Source organism: Calidris pugnax, unplaced genomic scaffold (genome assembly GCF_001431845.1).
Source record: "Calidris pugnax isolate Ruff unplaced genomic scaffold, ASM143184v1 scaffold89, whole genome shotgun sequence".
Taxonomy (NCBI): Eukaryota; Metazoa; Chordata; class Aves; order Charadriiformes; family Scolopacidae; genus Calidris; species Calidris pugnax.
This window is the reverse complement of record NW_015090865.1, coordinates 3,071,440-3,097,157: the sequence shown is the minus strand read 5'-3', so window position 1 is coordinate 3,097,157 and position 25,718 is coordinate 3,071,440. Positions and strand designations below refer to the sequence as shown.

Sequence of the window (25,718 nt, the reverse complement as noted above, 5' to 3'; positions counted from 1 at the left end):
AACCATCGACCTAACACTGACAAAAACCACCACTAAACCATGTCCCTCAGCACACGTCTGCCTGGCTTTTAAATACCTCCAGGGATGGCAACTCCACCTTTTCCCTGCACAGCCTGTTCCAACGTTTGACAACCCTTTTATGCTTTATGGGTAGGTGCTTCAGCCATCACAAACTCTGACCTGAAGTCCTACAGACCAAACCTACAACCACCTGCTCATACGAATTGGTTTTCAAATAAATACTCATAAATAGATACACAATGTGCTGGACTGTAAAAGTTCATAGCTATTTTGAAAGTATCAGCACTCAGGTGGACCAACCATCCTTGAAATCTTTGAACCTTTCCATTTCTAGTTTTCAAGATGAGGAAAAAAGTGGTCAAAGACAGGACTTAGACAGCAACAAAAATATTTTCTGTTTTGCTCCTTATTCTTTTTCTAGTAATGCCCAATATTTGTGGGTTTTTCCTCCACCGTTACTGAACACTGAGATGATGTTTTCGTAGTGTGACTGTAACTCTTACCTCTCAAGTGGAAATGGTTATTTCACAATCCAGTATCTTCTATTAAAAATCAGATTGTTTTTCCCAGAATCTCTTACATCACGTTTATTTCCACTGAATTTCACTTACTTATTTTTCACACACACCACTTGATAAGACCCTTCTGCTCTAGTTTAATGCTGTCATCCCCACTACCTCTAAAAACATAGCGTACGTGTTAATCAGCTGACTTAATCACCTCCTTTTTTACCCACTTTTCCTGACTTTTAGCAATGCCAAAGTTCTGGTTTTTTAAATACCAACAATTAATTAGAACACAAAAATATGTTTTCAGCATACTGATATCTGTGATTAAAAATCAATACTCAAGTAATTCCTTATAGTCTTGTATAATTCTCTATAAACTTATGTAAAGAGAATAAAGTTCTCAAAACAAAAAACCCAGTCAGTACCAATTAAAGGTGCACATCAAAGTGTAAGTCCTCCGAGCAAGGTGAGAAGCCGATAGCAATAATGTGATATATAACTCATTCTCACCAGTAAAACAATAAAACTTCCTCTATCAGACAATTCCAGGCTTGTTTTAAGGGTATTACCTGGGTAGGTGTGATGATAGGAACACCACCAACAATTTCTGTCCTGTAAGACACTTGCTTCTTCCCACCTGGGCTTTCAGCTTGACGATTTGCATTATCCATTTGACACAGAGGATCAGACTGCTTTGGTACCTAAAGGTGGAATACAATAATTAACATGAAAAGGTTTAGGAGTACCTAAAGAAAGCCCTATTCAAGCATTTTTAATTTGTCTTCAGCAGGATTTAACAAATGTTCTCTAATTGTAAAAGGCCACTGTAAAAGGCCGGAAATAGCTTACATGAAAATTTGTTGCAATGGCTACACTTCAGTTCTCAGAAGAAAACTGGGCCAATAAAGACATTTCACCAGTTGCCTTGAAATCTAAAAATCAATTCCCAGCTCTCCTGCAAGTGCTATACTTGATCTTGAAGAAGCACTGCTGACTTGCAGAAGAACTGGTTCCTTATTTTTCACTTGCTTTCAGTTTTAGCAACAAATGCTGCAGACTGGAGACACCCCAGTGCCTGTAGAGCCAGCACAGGAAGGCCACAAATACAGGGCTACTCTACTGTGGCTTTTGTCAACCAGGATGCCCGAGCAGTATGACATCTGCACTCACATTCCAATACTCATAGTGCAGACTTTCTGTACTGTCTCCTACACACAATAGCTAAATTCTGTCCAAAATTACTCCAACTACCTATTTCTAATTATCATTAACTAGGTTGGATGAGGCTTTGAGCAACCTGGTCTAGTGGGAGGTGTCCCTGCTCCTGGCAGGGGGTTGGAACAGGATGATCTTTAAGATCGTTTCCAACCCAAATCATTTTATGATTCTAAGATTAGCTAATTCTCCCAAATGATGAACTAAAGCAATCAAAACACCACAGGAATTTAATTTCCCAATAAGTGTTTTGATCTGAAATGTTTACTCACATTTCTGAGTTTGTGCAAGAAGCAAACATCCGTAACCTAAGAAATGTACTAATTGGCTACCTAAGACATTTTCATTTATCCTTTCACCCCTAATATTAATATAATAAATTTGAAGTGACTTCAACAAAGAGATCAAGAGTCTCACACCAAAATATCCAAGCCAGCAACCTACTGGATATTTACATAGGACTTCCAAATTCCTTCAGAAAGAAGGGGCACACAGATTGTCTTCACACACTGAATTACCACGCAAGACTGTGGCACATCCAAAACTTGAAATTGAACTGATCTAGACAAAAACAAAGCTACTTTATACTCTGCTGTGATTCTAGTTCCTATGCCCAGGACAGCTTATTTCACAAAAAAAGCCAACAACAGTCCACAAAGAAGTACAAACAGTCCCGAGAGCACAAAAGTCAGCCTGGGACAGCTTCCTCCTGGCCAAGTGAAGGTGGCAACTTGCTCAGTTGTGCCCTCAGGCTCATTCTCTCACCTCCCTGGTCCCCTCAGCCCTGCACAATGCCCAGCTTTGCCAGCGGAGGTAGAAGGGGACTCTGTTCATAGCCAAGTTTGAGCCTGAAGGACAAGACGTTCTCTGCACACAGACAGAATCATATAATGGTCTAGGCTGTAAGGGACTTGTCAGATCATCGAGTCCAACCATCGACCTAACACTGACAAAAACCACCACTAAACCATGTCCCTCAGCACACGTCTGCCTGGCTTTTAAATACCTCCAGGGATGGCAACTCCACCTTTTCCCTGCACAGCCTGTTCCAACGTTTGACAACCCTTTTATGCTTTATGGGTAGGTGCTTCAGCCATCACAAACTCTGACCTGAAGTCCTACAGACCAAACCTACAACCACCTGCTCATACGAATTGGTTTTCAAATAAATACTCATAAATAGATACACAATGTGCTGGACTGTGAAAGTTCATAGCTATTTTGAAATTACCAGCACTCGGAGTACTAAAAATGTAACAAATCTTGGGAGGATTGCAATCTACAGCAAGTAATGCTCACATGAAAACTAATAATTGATCAATCTTAATTATACTAAATAACCTCTGAACAGATTAACAGTGCAAAGGCTTGTTCTGTAAAATACAAAACATATCAATGAACTGGACACAATTCAAGCCTGGTTGTGGCATGTTCTCCTTATGAAAAATCCAAGTGAGAAGGCTTTGTGTCTCTGGGTTTTTTATTAGTAAATACATTTTTATAACTCCATATAAAGGCCTATATTAAAACAATGCAAAAAACTCATGGAAATATTCTTAGATAACCTAAAAATCAGAAAATTACTGACAACAAATACAAATCTGTGCACCCACACGCAGAATGCCTTCTATGTAAGGGTATGATCTCAAAACAGTTCATGTCATCACTTCCCTGAAACCAGAGAGAAAACAAAACCATAACTTCTGCCTCCTGAAAAGACTGAGGTAAATACGTGGGGCTTTCTATCATGTGATAACAAACTGTCCTGGTACAAACCAGAAAAGTAATTTATCACCTAGAAGAATGCATTAACGTTTCTTTGAATGCATGTTCATGTTCCATTACCTGAACTCAGGAGACAGCCCTTGGAACATGGCATGATGCATTTGCTCATTATTGTAATGAGACTTCAGGAAATACAAACTTTTGACAACAGGCAAATAGACAAGTATCTTTTCATTGCTTGCAAGTGTCTTCTGGATATTTCAATTCGTATTAAATGTGTATGGTTAATTTTAAATTAGTAGAAACCATCATATGGTGTAACAAAAAAGCTAATCACTTTTTTCGTTCAATATCCAAAGCAAAAAGTAAATTAAACTCAAGCCTAAGGTGAGTTTTGTACAGTTTCTCCAAGTCTTGGGAAGCCAAGCCAAGACTTGTTCATAGAGATAAAAAGACTACTCTAGCATAAAAACTGGAGGCAAAGGTTACATTTAAGCACCTTGGGACAGTAAACATTTGAAAGCAGCACCAAATATAAACTAAACCACTTACTGTGATTTTGGTAGCTTTGTTCAGAACATTTACCCATTCAACTAGGTCCTGCTGATCATTGGCTTGAAGAAAGTATTTTCTCATCCCTGCATTCATAACTGTTAAAAACCAGTACAAAAGTTAATAACACTGACATTTAAGAGCAGATGTAACACCATCATAAAAAGCTTTACTTTCAGATGGAAAATCCAGTTGAAGTATTCAAGCTCTCTGCTGCATTTGTTTTTAGAAAGTCATCTTAAGAGACACACATCACTTGACAGACTTGTTTTACCTTAAAAACACACCTATTTTTCTTTTTTTTTAAAGCTCTTAACTTAAACAGCACCATAGAGAATTTGTTAAATTATTTTTATTACATAGAAAAAAAAAAAGCCTTGAATTTTATCAGAATTTTCTACTTCTCAATTTCCTAAATCTTCAAAGTTTTATATTTGGGAACTTCTACAATTTCTCCTTTTAACCCTCTGACCACTATTTTTTATCCTTTGCAACAAACTCATTAACTATGGTCACTGACTTATTTGTTTTTAATCTGTGGAAAAATCAGTATTGGTTACTAAATATATGATGCTCAGGATGAAACAACTTTAAACTTTATTTTACTTCAGTGACTTGGCAAAGCAAGCATATTTTTAGTAAGTTGATGTATCCACCTGGCAACACCTAGCATATCTTTATCCAAAAAGGACAAAAATATTTCTGAGTAAAAAAAATAAACCACAACATGGTTAAGCTTCTCACAAACTCTAAGAACTTATCTGGAAATTAGTTTTAAGGGGATCAGTGACTAAAACTCCCAGAACTGTGAAGCACTGCAGCTCAAGTCTGAACAGATTTCCCTGCTCTGACTAGAACAGAACAGTTCAGGTCACTGCTAACAGCAAACACGTGCCAGAAACAGATACTTTTTAACTCTTCTATCATCCTTCTCTCCAAAGTGGATGGTTTGAAGCAAACATTACTAGATGCAAATACAAATTCAAAATACAGAACTGTAAAATTGGTTGACTGAAACAACCTTTCCCAGTATTTAATTAAAAAGATGGTAAATTTTTCCTCTAAAAAGGATCAAAAACACCTTAATAAATCAGAAATCTTAAAAGCTTTCAGCCAGCATCTTGAGCCATTAATTCTTTTTAGAGCTGGCCCACTGACAGGAACCACTGATGAAGAAGACAAACACCTCTACGTGTGCATGTGCAGAGGAATCTGTAGATGGCACTGAACGGACACAGCAGGTACTTGGTCTCAGATCCCTGAAGCCTTACCCACAGGGTGATTTACAGAGTGTAAACACCCCATGTGCCAAAGGACACCCTAACTAATTGTCATAATCCTTTCAGGCATTTTCAGTACCTTCATCTGAGCTAAAATTCTTATGTGAATGCAGCCATAAAGAACGGTTATTCATAAACAGAGCAGAGGCTGATTCCAGTCCTTAGGTGTACTTCTGCAAATGCCAATTACTTGTCAAAAAATTCTGGAATTATGGTAAGTTCTGGACAAATTACTCATGAGAAAAAAAAATCTGAAAATATATCATAGGGGCTTTTATGATTAGCTAAAGTTTTACTCAAGTTTAAGAAAGTTTAAGTATCAATAAACCTAGAAGGTACCCCAAAGCAAATTATTTTTCTTTGGTGCAGAAACAGAGGATGAAATTTAACCTAAGAGCATTGGCTGATAGTATTTTTACATCAATTAAATGAACTCTTTTAGTAATAATACAGATTAAAATAGTTAAATTGCTTGTCTTCATAGCTGACAGGCATGCCATGTTTCTGAAAACACCCATCATTTTTGATTAACTTATTAATGCCTCAAAAATTTCAAACATCTGAAAAGCAGCCCTTGCCTACTCCTCGTTAAGCTGCATCGTGAAAAATCACAATAACACCTTATGAAGAAGCCAACACTTCCCTTGTACTAAAGAGGAAACAGTAAATATAAGCTATTTTTGAAAAATGCACTACCAACTGTATCTAGTAACAGAATTGCAGAACATTATCTTTGTTTCTCATTTCTGAAGAACATGCTCAATGCACGTGCCACATCCAAGAACTTACCAAAACAGAATTCTGCCTTTGGCCTTAGCTTGGTTGCATCGCTAACCTGGGAGGGGAATTAAGATTATAAATATCACTGTGCATACAAAATATACATCAGATATCACAATTTTGTTTCCTCTTTCAAGTGGCTAAATTTGAACTATCTGCTACAAATTTAACCATGAAGACTTTCTTAGTTCACAGTTTTCTTTCAGACATATTTGGAAGCGAGTGTATATAGAATATAATGAAGTAAGTATTTTCTTGACGTTCTTCTGTTCTATCTATTAAAGATCATTATTACTTGCAGACTATCACACCCACTTCACAAACGGCCTGTCTTTTCTCCAAGACTAACAGGAATTCAAATACTCAAAGAACTGAAACAGACAGTTCAGAAATATTAATTCTACACGGCACAAAGAGCTGCCACTTGAAGTCACAAAACAAGCCTAGACAACACGGTAATTAGTCTGTTCTTATTTCAACCTGACACTATTGAAGTGTTTGTAACACTTCTCTGAAATTCAGGAGTAGCAGACAAGCAAAAAGGTTCCCATGCACTACATAACAGGCTTTTAAAATCGTCTAAAGTTGAGGCCTTAGTAGTTATGACCAAAATTTAGCCAAAAAAGTCTCACTTATCTTACCTTTGAAATATAGGTAAGTTTAATGACTCCAACAGGTGGAGATCCAGAGGGAAGATTCTGAAACAAACCATACGTTACAAAGTGAAACTGGTTTATTCTCATATCACAGTCAGTGTTTATATATAAAAAGCAAATAACTCAATTCCACAAACAAAAAGAAAATGCTATGTGTTTTTATAGACAATACACAATGTATACTTGAAACAGGATCTAAACTGCTTGTTTATTATACACACATCTGTTAATCAACTAAAAACAGAAAGACTGCTAGAAACAATACAAACAGTAATTGTTTCAGAAGTTTATGTATTTTACTAGAGGAAAAAGGATTCTTGCAGGTCTGCATCCAGGAAATCCGGAAAGAATACTTTTTCCTTAACAGATGTTGGCGTCTTATATATTTTGACCAGGGCAGGCGGAAGGGACAAGGAGTGACATTCATCTACTATGTCAGACACTTCAAAGGCTGCCTCACGTATTTTCCAGAATGGATTGAAAAAATCCTAGTCGTATCATCTAATATTAAGTTATTGCAGGGAAAGACCATGATAATTCCTAAAGTTGCAGTTAAGTCTTTTTACAATCCAGAAAGGAGCTGTTGTCTTTCCATCCTTGCTTAGCACACTACCCTTAACACTTACATTGCTATTCACAAGCAGCCAGTAGCCTAGAAAGACAACAGTTAAAGAACAAGCCATAGTTAACTTTTTTATTAACTCTTTCTGATTAAAGTCTTCCTAATTTTATTCCTTTAAACAGAGCATTGCTTTCCATATACTTTTTTCCATTACCATTTTTCATTTTGAAATGGCTCTTTATATTCCAGTATCAGTACTGGAAACCGTAAGAACAGTACTGCATCTGCCCACTGATCCTTTTTTGCAGCTAAAATTATTGCTTAGTACCTTATAAACTTCTACATGGCAAAGAGGAGCCTAATGCTACCCAGAGTCAGAAAGACAGACAGTTGGTTTATAAACCATATGTATTTCAAAGGTAAGAAGTAGGACAGGTTTGCTATAGGCTGATAACACTGAAAGTGAATTTTAAAAGTCTTCCCATTCTGCCCAAATAAATAAATTTAAGTTTTACTTTACCAGAATGATTTTGATCCCACCATATACCCATTTTATAATCTTTACATTAAGATAATAATGTGTGGTTAATGGTGGACTTAAAAACATTATTCCTTTGAACAGCTGAACAGATTCTCAGACAGAATGAGAGCAACAAAGGGCCCAGTGAGGTTCTGCTCACTCCACAGACTCATCCTACGTGAAAAGTTCCATCACCTCATGGACTAAGAATGGTCTCCACACAGTGGATCTACAAAAACTCTGTCATTCTTCAGAACTAAAGCAGTGGAAGAAAATCAAGAAGCTTCAACTTGCCTCTTGCAAGTCACTCTTTCATTTGCCCATAGAAGGTAACATTAGAAAAAAAAAAAGCAAGCCTAAACTAACAACTGCAAGTATCATTAGTCTTAAGACTTCTGAAGAATTTGAATTTGTACAGCATTCAAGTTTTTGCCCACATGCCCTGGTTATATCACAGGAGAAACCGAGAAAAAGAATTGCTTCATATCACCCATTGACATCAAAAGTTTGAGGTCTCTCATTTCCAGAAATTCTTTCTTTTTTTTCTCCTCAGTAAGAACCGCTCAATGCTTCAGTCACAAGCACATTCATCCAGCTGCACATCATTTAACATTTTTTTTCCGTCTGTTCCTTTGAACAGTAGACTTCTACTGCATTTAGCTCTGTTCTTCCTGGCAGAATGGCTCAGGGATATTCTTCTGGCAGAGAGCTGCCAGCTGACCTAGATCCTACGCGTTCACTGTCTCTGTACCCAAACCCCCAGCAATTATCTGTTCTCCCCTATGCCTGAGAACACATTGAGATGTGTACGTTGTAGAAGTAGCTTTTACCTAAAGGAGGCCATCCATCCTGATGGATACAAGCTTTCCTGGTTCATGTACTATTCTTGCTCTATTGAAATTGCAAGCATCATCAGAAATTGCTTTTCAATGATTCTGCTGAGGTAAAGTAATATGAAACAGCTACGGGGCCCGTGCAATGCAAGGAAAATTCTGTACTTCCACTGAGGTTAGAGGTGGATTAAAAGACCTGTGTAGTGAAACTCGAATGTGATTCAGCTCCTCTGAATCTGTAACGCTCACTCAAGATGCTTAACAGAAGATAAATATAGCGCAGCACGATTCAAAACTAATGACCAATTCATGTGTGGGATCAAATTCAGATTCCCGTCTGATCCCTAAATCTCCTGTCAATACTTAGATGTTGTTGTATGTTCAATTCACTGATCTCCAAGTCATTTTTATTGTTTTACTATTAAGTGCAATTGGTAATGTTTTAAATAGAATTATGTACTACATTTTTTCTTTAAAATACTGCATATATTAGGAAAGAAGAAACAACAATTTACAAGTATTTCACTTATGTAACTAGCCTTTTTCCCCCTCGCTTCCAGGTCCACAAACTAATATTAAACCCCATTTTTCTAAAATAAGTTTGTTAAAAATACGAAACAGTGGAAATCAACAGAAGCCAGATAACTATTGCCAAGAACATCTCACCTGTGGGTTATCCATGTACCACACCAGACTGTCTTCTCGTGTGTCCAGAATGAAGTACCGCCGCAAAAATTTCCCACTATTCTCATTTTCTTCAATATCTAGGAAACCACAAATGCGATTCTGACGATCCACATAAGGCATTTCTGACCCTGAACATCACACTGCAGAACAAAAAGCACAGAAGTTAAACAGAGTTCCTTGTTACTAATTTTAAGACTGTTCTGTGCCTACCCACAATGTTTTGAGCAGTTTCAACTGGTAGTTGAAGTTTCCACAGCAGAATAAGTGAAGCGTAGCTGTTTCCCCCCACTACCACTGAATTTAGATAGGTCTTTCTCACTACTTTGAAGAATATGCCTAAGATTTCTAATACCCCAAGTGCAAAGATGCAAGCGGTAAACAGCAGATGAGCATCAAGATTAGCTTTGACAAGATCACTAAAGAATAATTAAAGATTCTCCTTCACAACTTGCACCAAGTTGAGCTAATGTTGGGTTCACACTTCCTTCTTTGACATTGCCTTTCATGGTCAAGAAAGGATCTTTGTCAGCAGCTGTACAGTCCAATGTGATTTTTCATATTTAGCTTAAGCAAATTCAACAAAAGGTTTTTAGAAGCATTGTTCACATTTTTCTTTTCTCCTACAAAAAGAGCTTCATGTCTAACAGCGTCTAAGAACTGACATCTTTTCATCCTTATACATAAATTGGCAAAATGAAGTTGTGCAGCAATAGAGACGGGAACACACTCACTAGGTCCAAAACTGAAATCCTCAATAGCCACGTGGTACGTGGTTTGAGGATGGTGGGCTTTTTTTTTTTTTTAGTTTCAAGTTTTGGAATTATTTTTTTGCCTGTTTTTGTTTTGCTTTAAAAAAAAAAAATCTGTACCGCTGACCACCTATTCCCATTTTGCCTGCTTCACCTTTTATGGCTCTGTCTTACTGCAGGCTATTGCATTATTTTTTTTTCTTCTTCTTTTTATTTAATGGGACAGACATTCTACCTTAAGAGCCAGCCTTGTAAGACCAAAGACAAATTTGCATACTGATCTGAAAAAGGCAATAAAACAACATTTGAATATGATAAAAATCAGGTCAATGCCAATCTTTCCCAGACCAGGAAAGAAATAGCTTGGTCCTCTTTACATTTTGTTACTGAACTCAGGAATAGTACACACCCAAAATTTTAAAATTAACAGGAGAAATAGAAGGTTTAAGCACTTTATACCTTTCATAACATCTTCCAGCTTTCACTGTGTAATACAGAAGTTTCTTTTTTTTTTTAAATTCTTTATTTCTTGAAATTGTTTACCTTTACTATTTCATTGCTTAAAGTTATTTGATTTAAATACATCTATATACACATGCAATGAGGCAGACACTTGACAACTATCTGTAGGCAGCTATTGACACACCACTGGAAAACATGATATACAGCTAAGAACATTTCAATGTGTTTATTTTGGGGCATCAGATATACAGATAAGCATATATTTATTTTGGGGGATCAGATACAAATACGTATGCTTGTATTTACAGCTCTCCTTTTACATGACTAATTAGAATACAATTCACATTTTGTTTCAACCACTTTGAGGAACTGTTTTTAAAAAAATCTATTATCATGATTCTGATACCATATTAGAAGAATTTCTAGTAAACTGTTTTAAGTCATTTAATTCAATCTGTAAAACAATAACCTTTTTTGTGTCCAACATCAAACTAACACTCTTGTGTGAACTCAAGTTTGATACATGGAGTTTGGCATCAGGTACCAGTTAATTTTAATTCAGCAGTACTTGTAAAAAGTTTGCAAATAGTATTTACAAAACAGTATTCACCAAAAAAAGAGACTGGCAGGCTCTATAATGATGACAGACTCTTAAAAATATTAGTGGTTTGGGTTTTTTTAATATAAATTATCAATTCCAAAGTTAAGTACATTTTTTGTGTATAACAAGGTTAATATAATTTTGTTTGAGATGCATGATGTTTTCTACACAGCTACAAGGACATTAAATGTGTATAAGCCTTCCATTAAGCACTTGACTGATCTGGTTTTCTTTCTACCTCCAAAAGGTAAAAGGGTCTCCATATTTAAGGGATACAATGATGGTTTAAATCTTCAAAGGCATAGGTTTGTTCTTCAAAAAAGTAAAAAAAAATATTTTTTAGATAGAATCATAGAATTGTCTAGGTTGGAAGGGACATTTCAGATCATCAAGTCCAAAAGGTATTACGATTAACCTAAATGTTAATGGTATGTTCCTCAATTTAAGTAACACAGATCTGAAACAAGTCCTGTAACTGAGTTATAGTTAAAGTAACAGGAAAACCAAACACTTGAGCTCTAAGACAATGTCATCATCGTAACAAACAGTCATCAGTAATTCACGTGCTGGCTCTTGGGATCACTTCACACTGAAGCAGCATCTCCCTACAAACACATCTGTAGCTGGGGGCAAGCTCACAGGTAGCTGTCCTCTAAACCATACCTCTAAGCAGGCAGAACTTGGCATCACAAGATGTTTTCATTTAAATGAATTAAAATATTTGTCATCTACCACTATTGTCCTCCATTGTGCCAGGTGGTCCCTCAACAAAAATATACAGCACTTCCGGGACGCAATTTCAGCTTAATATCAACAGTTTATGAAGCCCAGAAAAGCCTTGTGCCCAAAAAAAGCAAATCTTGCTGGCTGGTTTCCTGTCTGAGCAGGCTTAAGCTGCATTCTGTGCAGATGTGAAGAAAACCAGACAAGGAAAACTTGTTTTTGAAACAAGATACAAATTGATTAAGAATCCTTGAATAAAACCAACCGAACGTTAAAGCATCTATCTTTCAAAAAACCTTTATGAAAAATGAAAAGAGGACAGACATAACACCCCATTATGAGCGTACAATTAGCTAAAGTTGAACTACTCCAGTACTTTATTTTCTCCAGGGTAAAAGACAACATTCACAAGCTGTCTCTTATTCGTCAATAAACCGATTTTTCACAGAAAAAACCTCCTAGGATTCATACAGATTTTCTATTTCAAAGTACTACTCGCTAATTTCTAGTTTACAAAATAATACTATTTGCAGTTCCTTTGTCCTCTGATGAAAATTATCATCAATTTAAAAACTTAAGTTGTCTAATTGCTGTTTTCTTCACATTAGTTTGAAATTCCTCATGGGATTACTGACATCTACCAGACTGATGCTCTTAAAAAGTAAGAGATTTAAAAACCCTCTAACTTTATTACAAAATTGAAATCAAACATGAAATCATGCAACTCTTTTCCAGTTTTAAAAGTCTGCATCCATCATATTACACCTTGGCAAGATTCCACTGTAAATTAAAACCAATTATATCCAGCATTCATTAATGAACCACAGTTTATAGCACACAGAGGAAAAAAAAATAATCAATTTGTGCCTTTCTTCCAGTTACTAAAGCAACTGAGCACACATGACAAAACCACTGCTACGACACCCTTCCTGGTAACTCTAGACTGACAAAAAAGCCAGCAAAGACAGAATCACCACATTACTTCTAAAGATTCATAAAAGGAATTGCAGAACTCCAACATCAATACTTCAATGTAGGAAATGTGGCTGAAAAACCACCAGCCTAACAATTCACTAGAACTTCGACTTAAAAGAGTCTTCAGAATGCTGTCTTACATAGATAATTTTTATTTTTTCATAAAAATGCAATCTTATCTTGCATTTCAGTCTGTCTCACTCATCACTCTCTCTTCAAAACACATCTGTTCTGCTCTTTTCCAGGAAAAATTGTTAAATTATTATTTCAGATGACAATAAACAAAAAATCTCCAAGTCTGTGTAAGTTTTTCAGCTCTTATTACACACTTAGTTCTGCAGCAGAATTTGCAGAACAGCACAGTGTAATCTCTTCTGCCCACTTTTAAAATCAAATATTATAAAAAGATTGTGAGTCCTTAGAGAGAAAAAACTAAAGGCATCAAACCTACAGCAGATTACATACAACTTCATTTGATTTTGTCTCCTCTCCTGCGAGGAGGTGGGGGCACGGGAGGGAGGGAGGAGACATAGATGAATGACACAGTGCTACTTCAGAAAAACTATCTCTGCGGCCCATTTTCTCTTGATTCTCATCATAATCCACCAGAAGCTAAAATATTTTTGAAAACCCATTTTGTAGTGTATATTGACACTCATATGTAAGAATTCAAAAAACTCTTAGCTCCTTAAAAAAAAAAAAAAAAAAAAAAAAAATCATTCTCGGAGGATTGTGTTCTAATCCAAACAGGACGTCTCACTTATTTTTGAAGTCTTACATCCCTCTTTCCAGTGTCAGTGTACTAATTTAAGGAGGTACATACCTCATCGGCCCAGCTTCTCTCAGATTTCCCCTCTCACCCCTCTTTTCCCCTGGGGCACACCATATACCAACATTCCTCAACATTTATATCACGAACTGAAGGCTGCCCGCCCTCCTGGGCACTGCTATAAATAAAAATCACAGATCACCTTCTCCCAGTCTCTAACTGTAAATGCATGACTGCACAACTAGAACCTGCAGAGCCACACACAAGCATCTCGTTTTCAATATTTATAACAGACTGCTTCAACTCTCCTACATTCATTTGTATTTTTAGTTTCACACCAGCACCTGCTCTTGACTTCACCTCCTTTACAGTTTGGCTGCAGCCTCTGTATCTTCAAGTACACAGTCTATACAAAACTATTAAAGTAACATGCAAAATAACATTTCTATGGCCCAATCTCTCCTTTGACAGCTAATACTTGATTTCCACAAGCAGAAATAAACCACGGACTACTGCCTTACTAGAGAAAGTGGAAGTTTGTATGAATAAAAACACTATGCTTTGCACTATCCACATGAAAGCTTGATTAAGAAACACAGCAACGTAAGCACTTGATATCTTTTAGCTTTATTTTACATGTGTTTTCCCTAAGCTTTGTGTATAAATTTATTATTATTTTTATTTATTTAGAGTAACACTTTTACTTCCTGCTCCATTAGTGTATCGACATTTTGAGCTTTGGATTTAACTTCCCCCAGGAGATGGATGACTTGGGGTTTCTGATAGCTGAGACTAAGAAACATACATTACCTACTTACTCATCCCTACGAAATGATGAACAGCATTCATAAAACTACACTTGATAAATAGAAAATGATGCCATGAGTCATGCCCATCCCTCCTCCTCACCCCAATTTTGAAGCTCTACCCTTTACTCGAGCCCCATTGCTGCAGAGGGAAGGGAAGAGACATCCCCCACAATCTCATTTTCCCTGCAGTTCCAGGGACAGCTTAATTATTGAGTGCTCTTGCCTCTTGCCCAAGCAATTACTACCAGCTTCCTGCTGTAAATCAGCTACTCTCCAGTTGGTCATCTCTTTTACTGGCCATTTACTCCATTTACTGACTCCCAAGGGTAAGGGATGAGTTCAGATTCTCCTGCCTATACCCTGAAGAACACAGCAATGAAAGCTTTCCTTTTTGCACACATCCAGGACAGCAAAGAGGAGGGGGGGGGGGGGGGGGGAGCCCCAACCCTGAGACAACCAGCTAAGGAGAGCCTCTAAAAACAAGTCACATAAATTCTCCAAGACAGTTGTTCAAACATCTTTATTTTCAACCCCTTGAAAACTTTCCAGTAGAGGCAGAACAACATACAGATCATTTAAGCTGAGAGAAAATGTCTCTGCTCATCTTTCACAAACCCCTTAAAGCCACGATTTCCTAAGTACCTAAAACAGGACAGAAAAACACTAATCCAGGAGCTGGGGAGATGACTTGGGTATGATTCTGATGACAACTAAAGATAATTTAGGATCGACTGTTTTAAAATGACACACTGAGTGTTTCTATTTCCCAAAGATCCTCCACTGATTTGATTTTGTTCTGGAGGGCACAACAGCCATTGCATGCTTCTGTTCAACACACAAGACATGACTTAGGCTCATATGCTTCTAGCAAATCAATTAGCAACATTTTAACTACATCTACAAATGAGAACTGGAAGTCTCCAGGATATGCTGCCCCCTAAATATAGATCCTTTCTCTACAGTGGTCAAGAAGAAGGAAAAAAGTAGCTGCAAAAGGCCAGTATTCACCTGGAAGAGAATTACTAAGCATAAATTAATCTTCAAAATTAAAAAAACTGAAATAAGCACTGGTAGCACCGACCCCTCCTATCCCTGATCACACTATGAGGCATATCAAACAATACATCCCTCCCCCAGCACCTAATCCAACCTCCAACCAGGGCACAATGTAAAAGAATCATCATTTGCACTGGTGAATCACCCAACAAAACCTGCAATCTCATCTTGCATTTCAGACTCACTCATCACTCTCTCTTCAAAACACATCTGTTCTGCTGTTTTCCAGGAAAACTTGTTAAATCGGGGTAAGCCAACTCTTCCCTTCCTTTCCAGTGCACCTCAGCAAGTCAAATTACTATCATTTTATTCCACACTACTTAAATGTTACAGCATTAATGCTGGGTGCTTTCAACATCCATCTAAGTAAAAATTTCAGCATGTTTTAGGGGAAGTTCTAAGGAAAACATTCTGAAGTTACCTGAATCCATGCATCCCTGGCCTATTTTAAACACTGACCTACAAGTTCTACGACGGAACAGACCGGTACTTCCTCAAAAACTTCTGCAGGAATATCTGTAAGTGATGTCTCATGCTCTTAATTTAACTACTTCAGTCTATTTTAAGGCATCTGCAATAGCAGCCAAAGGTTTGGGGATATGATGAAATGAGGAAATGCACTGCACAGGATGCAAAATTCCTCTCTAACATTGATGTCTTAAGATAGCCAAAACAAAATCCCTCACCTATTAATGGCTTTTGCCTGGCTAAAACTAGTATTTTAATTGTCCCTCTAAAGACACTGAGCTGATGCAAACAAAAGGAAGCATCCTCTGCAATGAGGCCATTATAAAAGACACTCTTGAAATTTATCTATTAATTATGAGTGATGACTAGCTTAGCAAGCAATAAAGTAAGATTACAAAGTTAAAAGGCAGTTAAAGAATATGTTCAATAATGCAAAGTTTTTACAACAGTCAGAAGTACAGTTTTCATCTCCCCATATTAAGTATATTAAGTAACACAAAATTACTCAAAATTAGATATACCCAGAGATGAGTACAACAGAGGGAAAAAAATACACTTATTCAAAATTAGATATACCCAGAGATGAGTACAGAGGAAAAAAAAATACACTTAGACTAATTCACTTTGACTTATCTCAAAACAAATCTTTAAATGCTTATTAATTTCAGTTACAGACCAGTTAAAATGCTTAATAATGCAGGTTAAGAGCTGATTATTATTTGCAATTGCTTTTAATGTTATTATGGACCTTTTGAAAGTGCTTAATAATGCAGGTTAAGAGTTGATTATTATTTACAATTGCTTTTAATGTTATTATGGACCTCTTGAAAATTTTAAATAAGTGCTGTATCTAAAACTCCAAATTTGAAAAATTAGATCTTTGTTCTTGAAAATGCATACATGCATTAATGTATAGAAATTGTTCCATTCATAACAACTAAACCAAATTAAAACTAAGCAGGGAATAAGCATGGTACTTATTAGGATTATTCTTAACTACTCATTAGTAAAAAACCTGTTTAATTTCAATTACTAGTAACTGTTTGATCTAGGACAATCACTCCAAGAACTTTGACTCCACACACTGCCAACTATTTCAAATTCAACCCAACCTTGTCTTCAAATACAAAAGCACAAGAGTCTCAAAAGCATCCCCACTGACTTTGAAGAACTAAGATTATCTCAAACTACAAATCCTGACGAAACCTATTTGATTTGAGGAAGTTCAATACAAAAAGAAGGTAAGGCTGGTTAAAAAAAAAAGTTGCCATTTTTGAGCCAGTGTTGCTGATTTTCACTCTGAATCCCGGGTACACCAGCACAAACAAACAGAGACTTTCTTCCTAGGAAGTATGCACAAAATCAAAAGGCCAGCTGGTTAGGAAATTAACAAACTGAAAATACCTTCTTCAGTTTTCACAGAGTACTTTTATATTGTTAAAGAAATAGCAACATCTCCATAAGAGTGTGTTAAATTAATCTTGAAAGTACTACTTCAAAAAAAAAAAATTACCTGCCTCAGTGGTACCAAAACATTGTGCTGAAAACATTGGGTAGGAGCCAAACAGGGGGAAACTTAAGAGAGCATTGCAGTAGTAAAAGATCACCTTTTACATATAGATCCAAAGGCAAGTTCCAAATTTAAATGCAAGAATATCAGACCAATTCCATTAAGTGCACACATTTAAGACACTCTAAAGCCAGCTCTCTGTAGCTGAATACCTGAGAACTGTGATTTCCCATCACTTGTGATTCCTAGCAGCACAGCACGTTGCAGCCCATCTGAACACAAGACAGACAACATTTAAGAATATTTTCTACAGTGAGCTCAGAAGAAAGCAAGCAAACATTATTTTTTTAATGCTCGTAACCAAACTGTGGAGTCTAACAAGGACTGTAAATAACTGATTTTTCTGTTCATTTAAAGTATCAAATAATGAAAAGAACACTATCAGAAGAATATCTGGTTTTTTTAAAAAAATGTAAAAGAATTTAATGAAACAAAGTAACTGATTATCAAATTTGATTTTATAGATCCTACTTACCAAATTCAATGCAGAACAAAAAAAATGCAATGCTGATTATCAAATTTGATTTTATAGATCCTATTTACCAAATTCAATGCAGAATAAAAAAAAATACAACACTTCATCTGCATTAATACTTTGGGAAGGAAAAATTGTTGCCTTTAAGATTTCACCTTACTGTTAAATTTTAATACTGTGGGACTTCATGGTACAGGCCACGTTCAGTTCATTGCATAAGTAACTACATTAATACTTTGGGAAGGAAAAATTGTTGCCATTAAGATTTCATCTTACTGCTAAATTTTAATACTGTGGGACTTCACGATACAGGACACATTCAGTTCATTGCATAAGTAACTGTGGGACAAAATTTCTGCTGCTGCAAAGACTAGGCATCTCCTCCAGAATCCAGCTTACTTATCAATCAAATTAGTACTAGACAAGGATTCACAGCAATTAGGACTCATCTCAAAGCTCTTCAGTAAGCACAAGTTTAGTGAAAGTTCTTTAGGAAGAATAAGGCTTTGTCTGTCTCATCTAAGTGAGCCAACACTCATTTACAGAACACATGGCAGCTCCTGTTTACCATGGTGGGAGGAGAAAATTAAGCTGCCATCAAATGGCAAGGTTTTCAGGTCATTACTTTCCTCCTCTCTACTTTTTTGTATTTCTGAAATTAAGAAAATGAAATCCCACTCTGGTATATCCAATAAAAGCCTCACCTGACAGAATGAGAAACCCCATAAAATAAAAGCTTATCTGTAACAATAGGTTTGTAGCACGGTGCCAGCACACTAACACTTCACTTGAAGCACACACTTTAACTTCTCACACGATTCATTTCCAGCAGCTTTCCTCCTCAGAAGCAAGCTGTGAGCCCAAGGAATTTAACTTCTCACACGATTCATTTCCAGCAGCCTTCCTCCTCAGAAGCAAGGAGGAAGGCTGCTGGAACTGTCCTCACATCAGGTCCAGCCCATGTCTGGGCACTGCCCTTCTTCCTTACCTTTCTTATTTGTGCAATGACACGAACACCAGTTCACTGCACAGCTGTTCTGCCCTGACACTGGCGTCGACACGAACACCAGTTCACTGCACAGCTGTGTTCTGCCCTGACACTGGTGCTTCTCAAAGTGTAAATTACAATGCAAATGGAGAATAACAAAGCTCCACCTACAGAGTAATCCCAATACCACCAGGAAGTCATCAGGCTCCTGGCACTTTGCAGGATTGCTGCCTGACCTATAGACTGCCAGACGGAAATACACAGGACTTGTGATTCTTCTGAGTATGTGCAAGAACATGCCTGGAGATCCTGAACTTACCCCGAGTATGCAACAGACTGGTTTTCAACACACTGTACCACAGCCTTCCCCCACATGGACCTCCCTAAGAAACCCCGCTCCTCCACCCAAACATCAGGGCAGGGCATCAGCATAAATTAGAAAGACAGTATAAATAAATTACAGCACCTACAGTGAACTCGATTTAAGGAAAAAATCAAAAGGTTAATGGGGAAAAAAAAATTAACCAAAGCCTGAAGCCCTGAATAAGCAGGAACACTTCTGAAGAGAGAACATCCTTTTAGCACTGCTACCTGACTTTGCAGCACTGGGGCACAGCCAGGCACTGAGTCTACCAGCTACAGAAATAACTTGGTAGATAAATTATTAGGGCACCCTAAGATTCCTTTTGTTATTGTGAGCCTCCCTAAAGAGTTAACCAATGTATTTAACAACATCTTTTGAAGTGCAGTTTTAAGAGGGCTGCTCACCCTTACAACAAACCCGACGTGTAACAGAAGAACACTTCATTAAGTCACTCCTCTGAACAAGTTTGAACATATTTTCTTGGACATGGGATGCAAATATGGTGGGGACCAAAGCACTCATGGAGAGCATACACATCAAAATAATTACATATTAAACTAACGAATTTATCACCTGTCAGGATAGAGAGACTGTTCCTAGGAGTGTTGTCTCTCAGCAATGAAAACACATTTGCAAAACTTGATAATTGCTGTCTAGTCTACATTTTCAATTTATAGCAATGAAAATACCATCTTATATTTCCCACCAGAAGGATTTTAAATCCAAAGTACTTTTTATCTCTATAGAAATTACTAAAGACACTGCTATTTAGAGGTGGCTGCAGCTCTCTTCCCCCTTGGGGGAGTCGGCGGGGTAGAGAAACGGATTTTTTCTCATCCTCTTTCAGATGAAAAGACAATAAATCAGACAATTTCAGAGATTCTGCCTATCATGTCATCAGAACAAATGAACAAATTTGTTATTGTGAGCCTCCCTAAAGAGTTAACCAATGTATTTAACAACATCTTTTGAAGTGCAGCTTTAAGAGGGCTGCTCACCCTTACAACAAACCCGACATGTAACTGTTTTAGCGCTTAACAGAAGAACACTTCATTAAGTCACTCCTCTGAACAAGTTTGAACATATTTTCTTGGACATGGGATGCAAATATGGTGGGGACCAAAGCACTCATGGAGAGCATACACATCAAAATAATTACATATTAAACTAACGAATTTATCACCTGTCAGGATAGAGAGACTGTTCCTAGGAGTGTTGTCTCTCAGCAATGAAAACACATTTGCAAAACTTGATAATTGCTGTCTAGTCTACATTTTCAATTTATAGCAATGAAAATACCATCTTATATTTCCCACCAGAAGGATTTTAAATCCAAAGTACTTTTTATCTCTATAGAAATTACTAAAGACACTGCTATTTAGAGGTGGCTGCAGCTCTCTTCCCCCTTGGGGGAGTCAGCGGGGTAGAGAAACGGATTTTTTCTCATCCTCTTTCAGATGAAAAGACAATAAATCAGACAATTTCAGAGATTCTGCCTATCATGTCATCAGAACAAATGAACAAAACCGGTAGCTAAAACATTTGGATATTAATGGTTAGCTACAATTAACAGAGTTTTCCAAAGAAGAGAACAGTTGATAGAGGAACAGAGACAGCTTTGCTATTATTCCTTGTGTGGGAGAACCATAACAGAAAAATTTTGCCTGGTTCATTCAAGTTTTTTAAGCATTGCTTTTATACTTACTTAAATAAACAAAGCAGTCCAGTGCTCCTTCAAGTTTTAAGGACTTGCTTTCTCTCTTTTTAATTGATACAAGAGATTTCCAGTCAAAACTTTTTTTTTCCTCCCCTCTGATTTTTCTGATTTTACTCCACCTGACTGGAGCTTACCCCTGGCTTTGAACTTGGGCAGTCTGAGAGCTCTCCCTCCTAGCATGATGGAGCTCTATCCCACATGTTCCTACCACACCTGAACACATCAAACCCTGCCTGACATACCCCCGTAACACTTGTGTGACACAGGGAGCTGCTGCTGCTCTGCAGTTTCACTATGAGAACGGAGGGACAGAGAAGCAGCTTGTCCCAGGCCACACAGGAAGCTTTTGGCAACACAATGAGCTGAACCTGTTTCCCAAGTCCCAGAGCAGCAACCTCCACCATTGAACCACCTTTCTTCTACATAAAATACCTGAAACTATTCAGATTTTCGAGGCAAAGGCATATGTTCAAACCTGAAAACTGTTTAAACTGTTGAATGCCACAAATGTCTACCAGACCTGCAACTCCCTACTCGTGCAGATAACATCTGTTAAAAGTAAGCGGCTCATACAGTTCTGCACCAGAAAGCTTAATAAGTTCCTTCTCCAAGATTAAAGAAACACCTACACATTCTAGATGCTTCTGCAAGTCCCTGGAGGGAGAAAATGCTGCTTAGTGCTGAGACAATGAACCAAGCTTCCTTCCTCAACAGTAACAAAACCCTGCTGCTTTACCTAGCACTAACAGGAAAGTGTTATTTATAAAATTGAGCCATATACAAATATGGCAAAATGTTTCTCAAAGTTTAGTCTACAGCATGAATCAAGACGACCTTAGACTTACACGTTTTCAAAGTCCCAATTTCAGTGTAAAAGTAGAAAAAATTTTGAAACACCTCAGCCACAGCTCTCATCCCAATTCATTTCAGTCATTCTGTGCATTCAAGTGTAACTTCAAAGCCTGAACTTGAACCACATTTGTTTCTCTGACCTCTTCAGCAGGCAAGTTTTTAAAGCAGCTACATTATACCTATATGTCAGATAAATTCACTAATATTTTGATATTCATGTTTCTTAGAATACTTTTATAAAGCGTTGAAAGGATTGCCTCTTGCCATGTCTTGTTGCATTCATGCTCACAAACAAAAGAATACATGTACTGACTGTTGCATTTCTTGTATTGTTTGTTCCCTGGTAGCATCTACACCTCTTGCTCCACCTTGTAAAAAAGTTTTATGCTAAAACCAGTTACCTAAACTCACATATTTTGGCACTGAATTAAGTTACTATCCTGTATTTTCATGCAATTATACAACTACACAAGGGTTTATTTGGCTCCAAATCCCAGTAAGTATTTTTCTAAGAACATTTCTATTGTTCATAATTATCAAGGAAGAAAAAAATCTTGCCAGAAAGATACATGCTCTTGTATCACAAGCCATTGTTTAGACAAACAGGGACATCCAGCTGGTTACAAGAAAGTGCACACACCACGGCATGCAAAGAAACTTCTTATAACACGCACCCACTTCCCAATGCTGCTGGTTTGTTGCATTTTGAAGGAATTACATTTCCTATGATAACTGTCGGCTTAAATAACCAGGAACGTTTAGTAATAAAGATACTGATGGAATTCTAAAGCTACTAAAATAGATTAAGAATTTTGCAGGCCTGGCAGTTTGGGCCACGTCCAACGCTACACTGGAGACTGTATTATAAGGAGAGATCTGTTCACATTTCAGTAATGTCCTCAAATTCTTCCTAATCTGTTACAGTCAATAAAAACTGACTTTTGCACTTCCTCTCTTCTGACGCACAGTCAACCTATATTATTTCTGCTGATATAGCTCCCTTGTCTTCTGAAATAAGCCTCAGTTACCTGGAAAACCCAAGGCCTTTTAGTGCATTCAGGGCTTTTCCTCACACACACACCTTCCTTATTCCCCATGTGTGTGTGTCTGTGTCCTGTCACTCAGTAACTGCTCCTGAGGAAGAATTCACACAGGGGCAGAGGAGGAGGAAAAATATTAAGATGCTTCCTATTTTCTTCATACACCAGTTCTTCTTCGTCTATTCTCTAATTTATATGAAAGCATCTGCTCCTCTTAAACATTTAAAGACTGCAATGTACCTGTCAGTGACCTACTGTGCATCTTTTTGTCTATTTCCACCCTTGAAATGCATAGCGATACACTGGAACATAAGGCCAACTGCAGTCATAAAACACAGAAACAGCTTAAGTAAATTGTAAAGATGAAATCGTATTTTCTAACTCAACATTAGATTCTCTGCACTAGCAAAATAAAATCACAACGTTTAGTAGCTGCAGAAAGAACACGAGTCACGCAAAACTCAACATTAGATTCTCTGCACTAGCAAAATAAAATCACAACGTTTAGTAGCTGCAAAAAGAACACGAGTTCTATTTTTTATGCAAAGCTGTCTCCAGCAGTCTAGTACTCGGTGATATCTAGGATACACAAAAACACCCATGTGTTATCTCTAGAATTATAACTTTCTGCAGCATCAGTGCTTATTCATCCCCGAATTAAAAAGCTCTCCTCCAGATATCAACCAGGCTAAGAATCTCTCTCTACCATGAGAGATTTCGGCCCACTTTTAACACTTCCTCACGTGACAAACAGGAAAACAGCACTTCTATACTTCTCTGCTTTACGTACCTGACGGTTTTATGTATCGTTACTTGTGTGACTCTCACAAGTAAAAATAACAACCAGAAGTAGGTGGTAAAACTGCAGGGACCTAAAAGGCAAGTCCACTGTTCCAAACCCACTGTTAAGACTTATTAGAATGCAGCCAGTGTCCTGTGGATTTATCCAATGTGGAGCCTCACAAGAACAAGTGGTAAAACTTAAAAGGAGTCTCCCTATAGGTAATTGGATGTATAGATCTCCAAGGACTATTGAATTTGCTTTAAAGTTGCACCTGTAACTCAACAGTGAAATAAACTGACACAAGACATCATTATACTTCATAACTACTTTGAAATCAAAAGTATTTAAAAAAAACCCACCCAAATATCGTTGGAAGTGCAGTACAGTAAATTTATTATGACAGAGCATACAGCAACCAGCCAGAGCTGCCGCGCACAGCTTCATCTCAGTAAAGATGGTGTTCGTGCTGCATCATAATGAACGCAGCCCAAGCATAAAAAGGAAGTGGACAAATCAAAGAAAAAAAAAAAAGAAAACCCAACCCAACACCCTGCCGGATTCAACAGTGAGAAGCTATTCCTGGCACCTCATAGGCCCAAGCTGCATGATCAAATATGGCTCTGTCTTCCAGCGTCACACATGGGAATGGGCAAAGGCAAGAGAACAGAAAAGATACATTTTCTGTATCTTTACAGACATTATGGCCTCTTGTAGGAAAGGAAGAGGCCAACAAAAAAAGCTGATGCCATTCAGCTTACTATAGGCAGGGATCTCTAACAGCCTCTTTAGAAGTCCCAGGCTTTTGTAAGAAGGTGAAGCATGGAGAGATCTAGTTCTTAAAGATCTAAAAAACATTACTCTCCCTCAGCTTTACTCAGATAAGCGACGCCATTCTGCTCATGCCTAATTCATAATGCTCAGCCTAACAAATTGATAACTAAACTGTTTCCCCACATGCAGATAAAACCGTTCTGTTTGCTCGTTTTTAACTAACATAGTGCATTAATCGTTGAAAATTAGACATAAATTTAGAGGAAATAATTCTCAGAACAGGAGCCTGTTCCCTAAAGAGAAACTGTCGTCCTCTTGATGCTACTTTGCAAACATTTTATGCAATAATATAATGCCTTTTATGAAGGTTATGCATTAATTACACCTAGGGGAACTGCACAATACGTACAGTATTTAAGCCTGTGTTCAGTCAGTACCATGTCAAACGCCTAGCTGGAATTCCACATGTGCTAAAGGCTGCAAATCTGACAACATTAGTTACAGTTTAACATTCATTTATAGTCAAGTTATTCATTTAAAGACGGCGCAACCAGACCAGCTCACAACTAAGCTAGAACACAACTCGGAGGTGCAGGCTCCCACTGCCAGCACAGGCAACAGCTTGCCACAAGAGCCCTTCTTCAGAGCCAGAAGCACACCAGCTGCCCAGGGTTAGGTGTCCTAGTCCCTCTCAGCTCTCCTCGAAGCTGCAGTTTGAGATTTTTCAACCCCAAACGCCAGCACAACCCAGGCAGGCCCGGCCTGGCAGCCCACACCCTCCCAGGCACCATCACTGCAGGGCTCTGCCCAGATAAGATCGCTCCTTTCCCATCATGCTCAAAGACCGAAGTTGAGAAGAAGAGAGAGGAGAATTTAAAAAAAAAAAATAAAAAAAATAATATTACGGGTAATGAGATCATCTTCTTACCTCTGGGGGTGTGACAGAGCCTTGACGGCTTTACCAGGGCAATTATTGCCACGGCCTCCCCTACGCTGCCCCCCGAGGTGAAAGAGGGGGGGAGCCCCCTCGCCAAGGCGGCGGCTCCGGGGGAGAAGGCGAGGGAAGGAGGAGGAGGAGAGGGAGGAGGGAAGGGACGGGCACCGAGCGGTGAAGATCGAGGAGACACACAAAGGCGAGAGGCGTCGAGGGGACAGGACGCTGCCCTGCCCGGCCGAACGCTGGGCAAGCACGGAAGGAAGAGCAT

At 37.9% G+C, this 25,718-nt stretch overlaps 1 protein-coding gene across 6 annotated transcripts in view; it reads right to left on the bottom strand.

Moving 5' to 3' along the window:
- Positions 1–25,688, bottom strand: part of PLEKHA1 (pleckstrin homology domain containing A1) — a 39,351-nt gene extending 13,663 nt beyond the window's left edge. For all 6 annotated transcript variants that reach the window (XM_014945325.1, XM_014945323.1, XM_014945327.1 and 3 more), the window contains exons 1-6: positions 25,442–25,688; positions 9,320–9,480; positions 6,724–6,780; positions 6,092–6,137; positions 4,023–4,120; positions 1,100–1,231 (exon numbers count right to left, since the gene is read on the bottom strand). In XM_014945325.1, the coding sequence (XP_014800811.1) occupies positions 1,100–1,231; positions 4,023–4,120; positions 6,092–6,137; positions 6,724–6,780; positions 9,320–9,460 (474 nt within the window). In that variant the 5' untranslated portion in view covers positions 9,461–9,480; positions 25,442–25,688. The remainder of the gene's footprint in view (positions 1–1,099; positions 1,232–4,022; positions 4,121–6,091; positions 6,138–6,723; positions 6,781–9,319; positions 9,481–25,441) is intronic.
- Between the last annotated feature and the right edge of the window lie 30 nt (positions 25,689–25,718).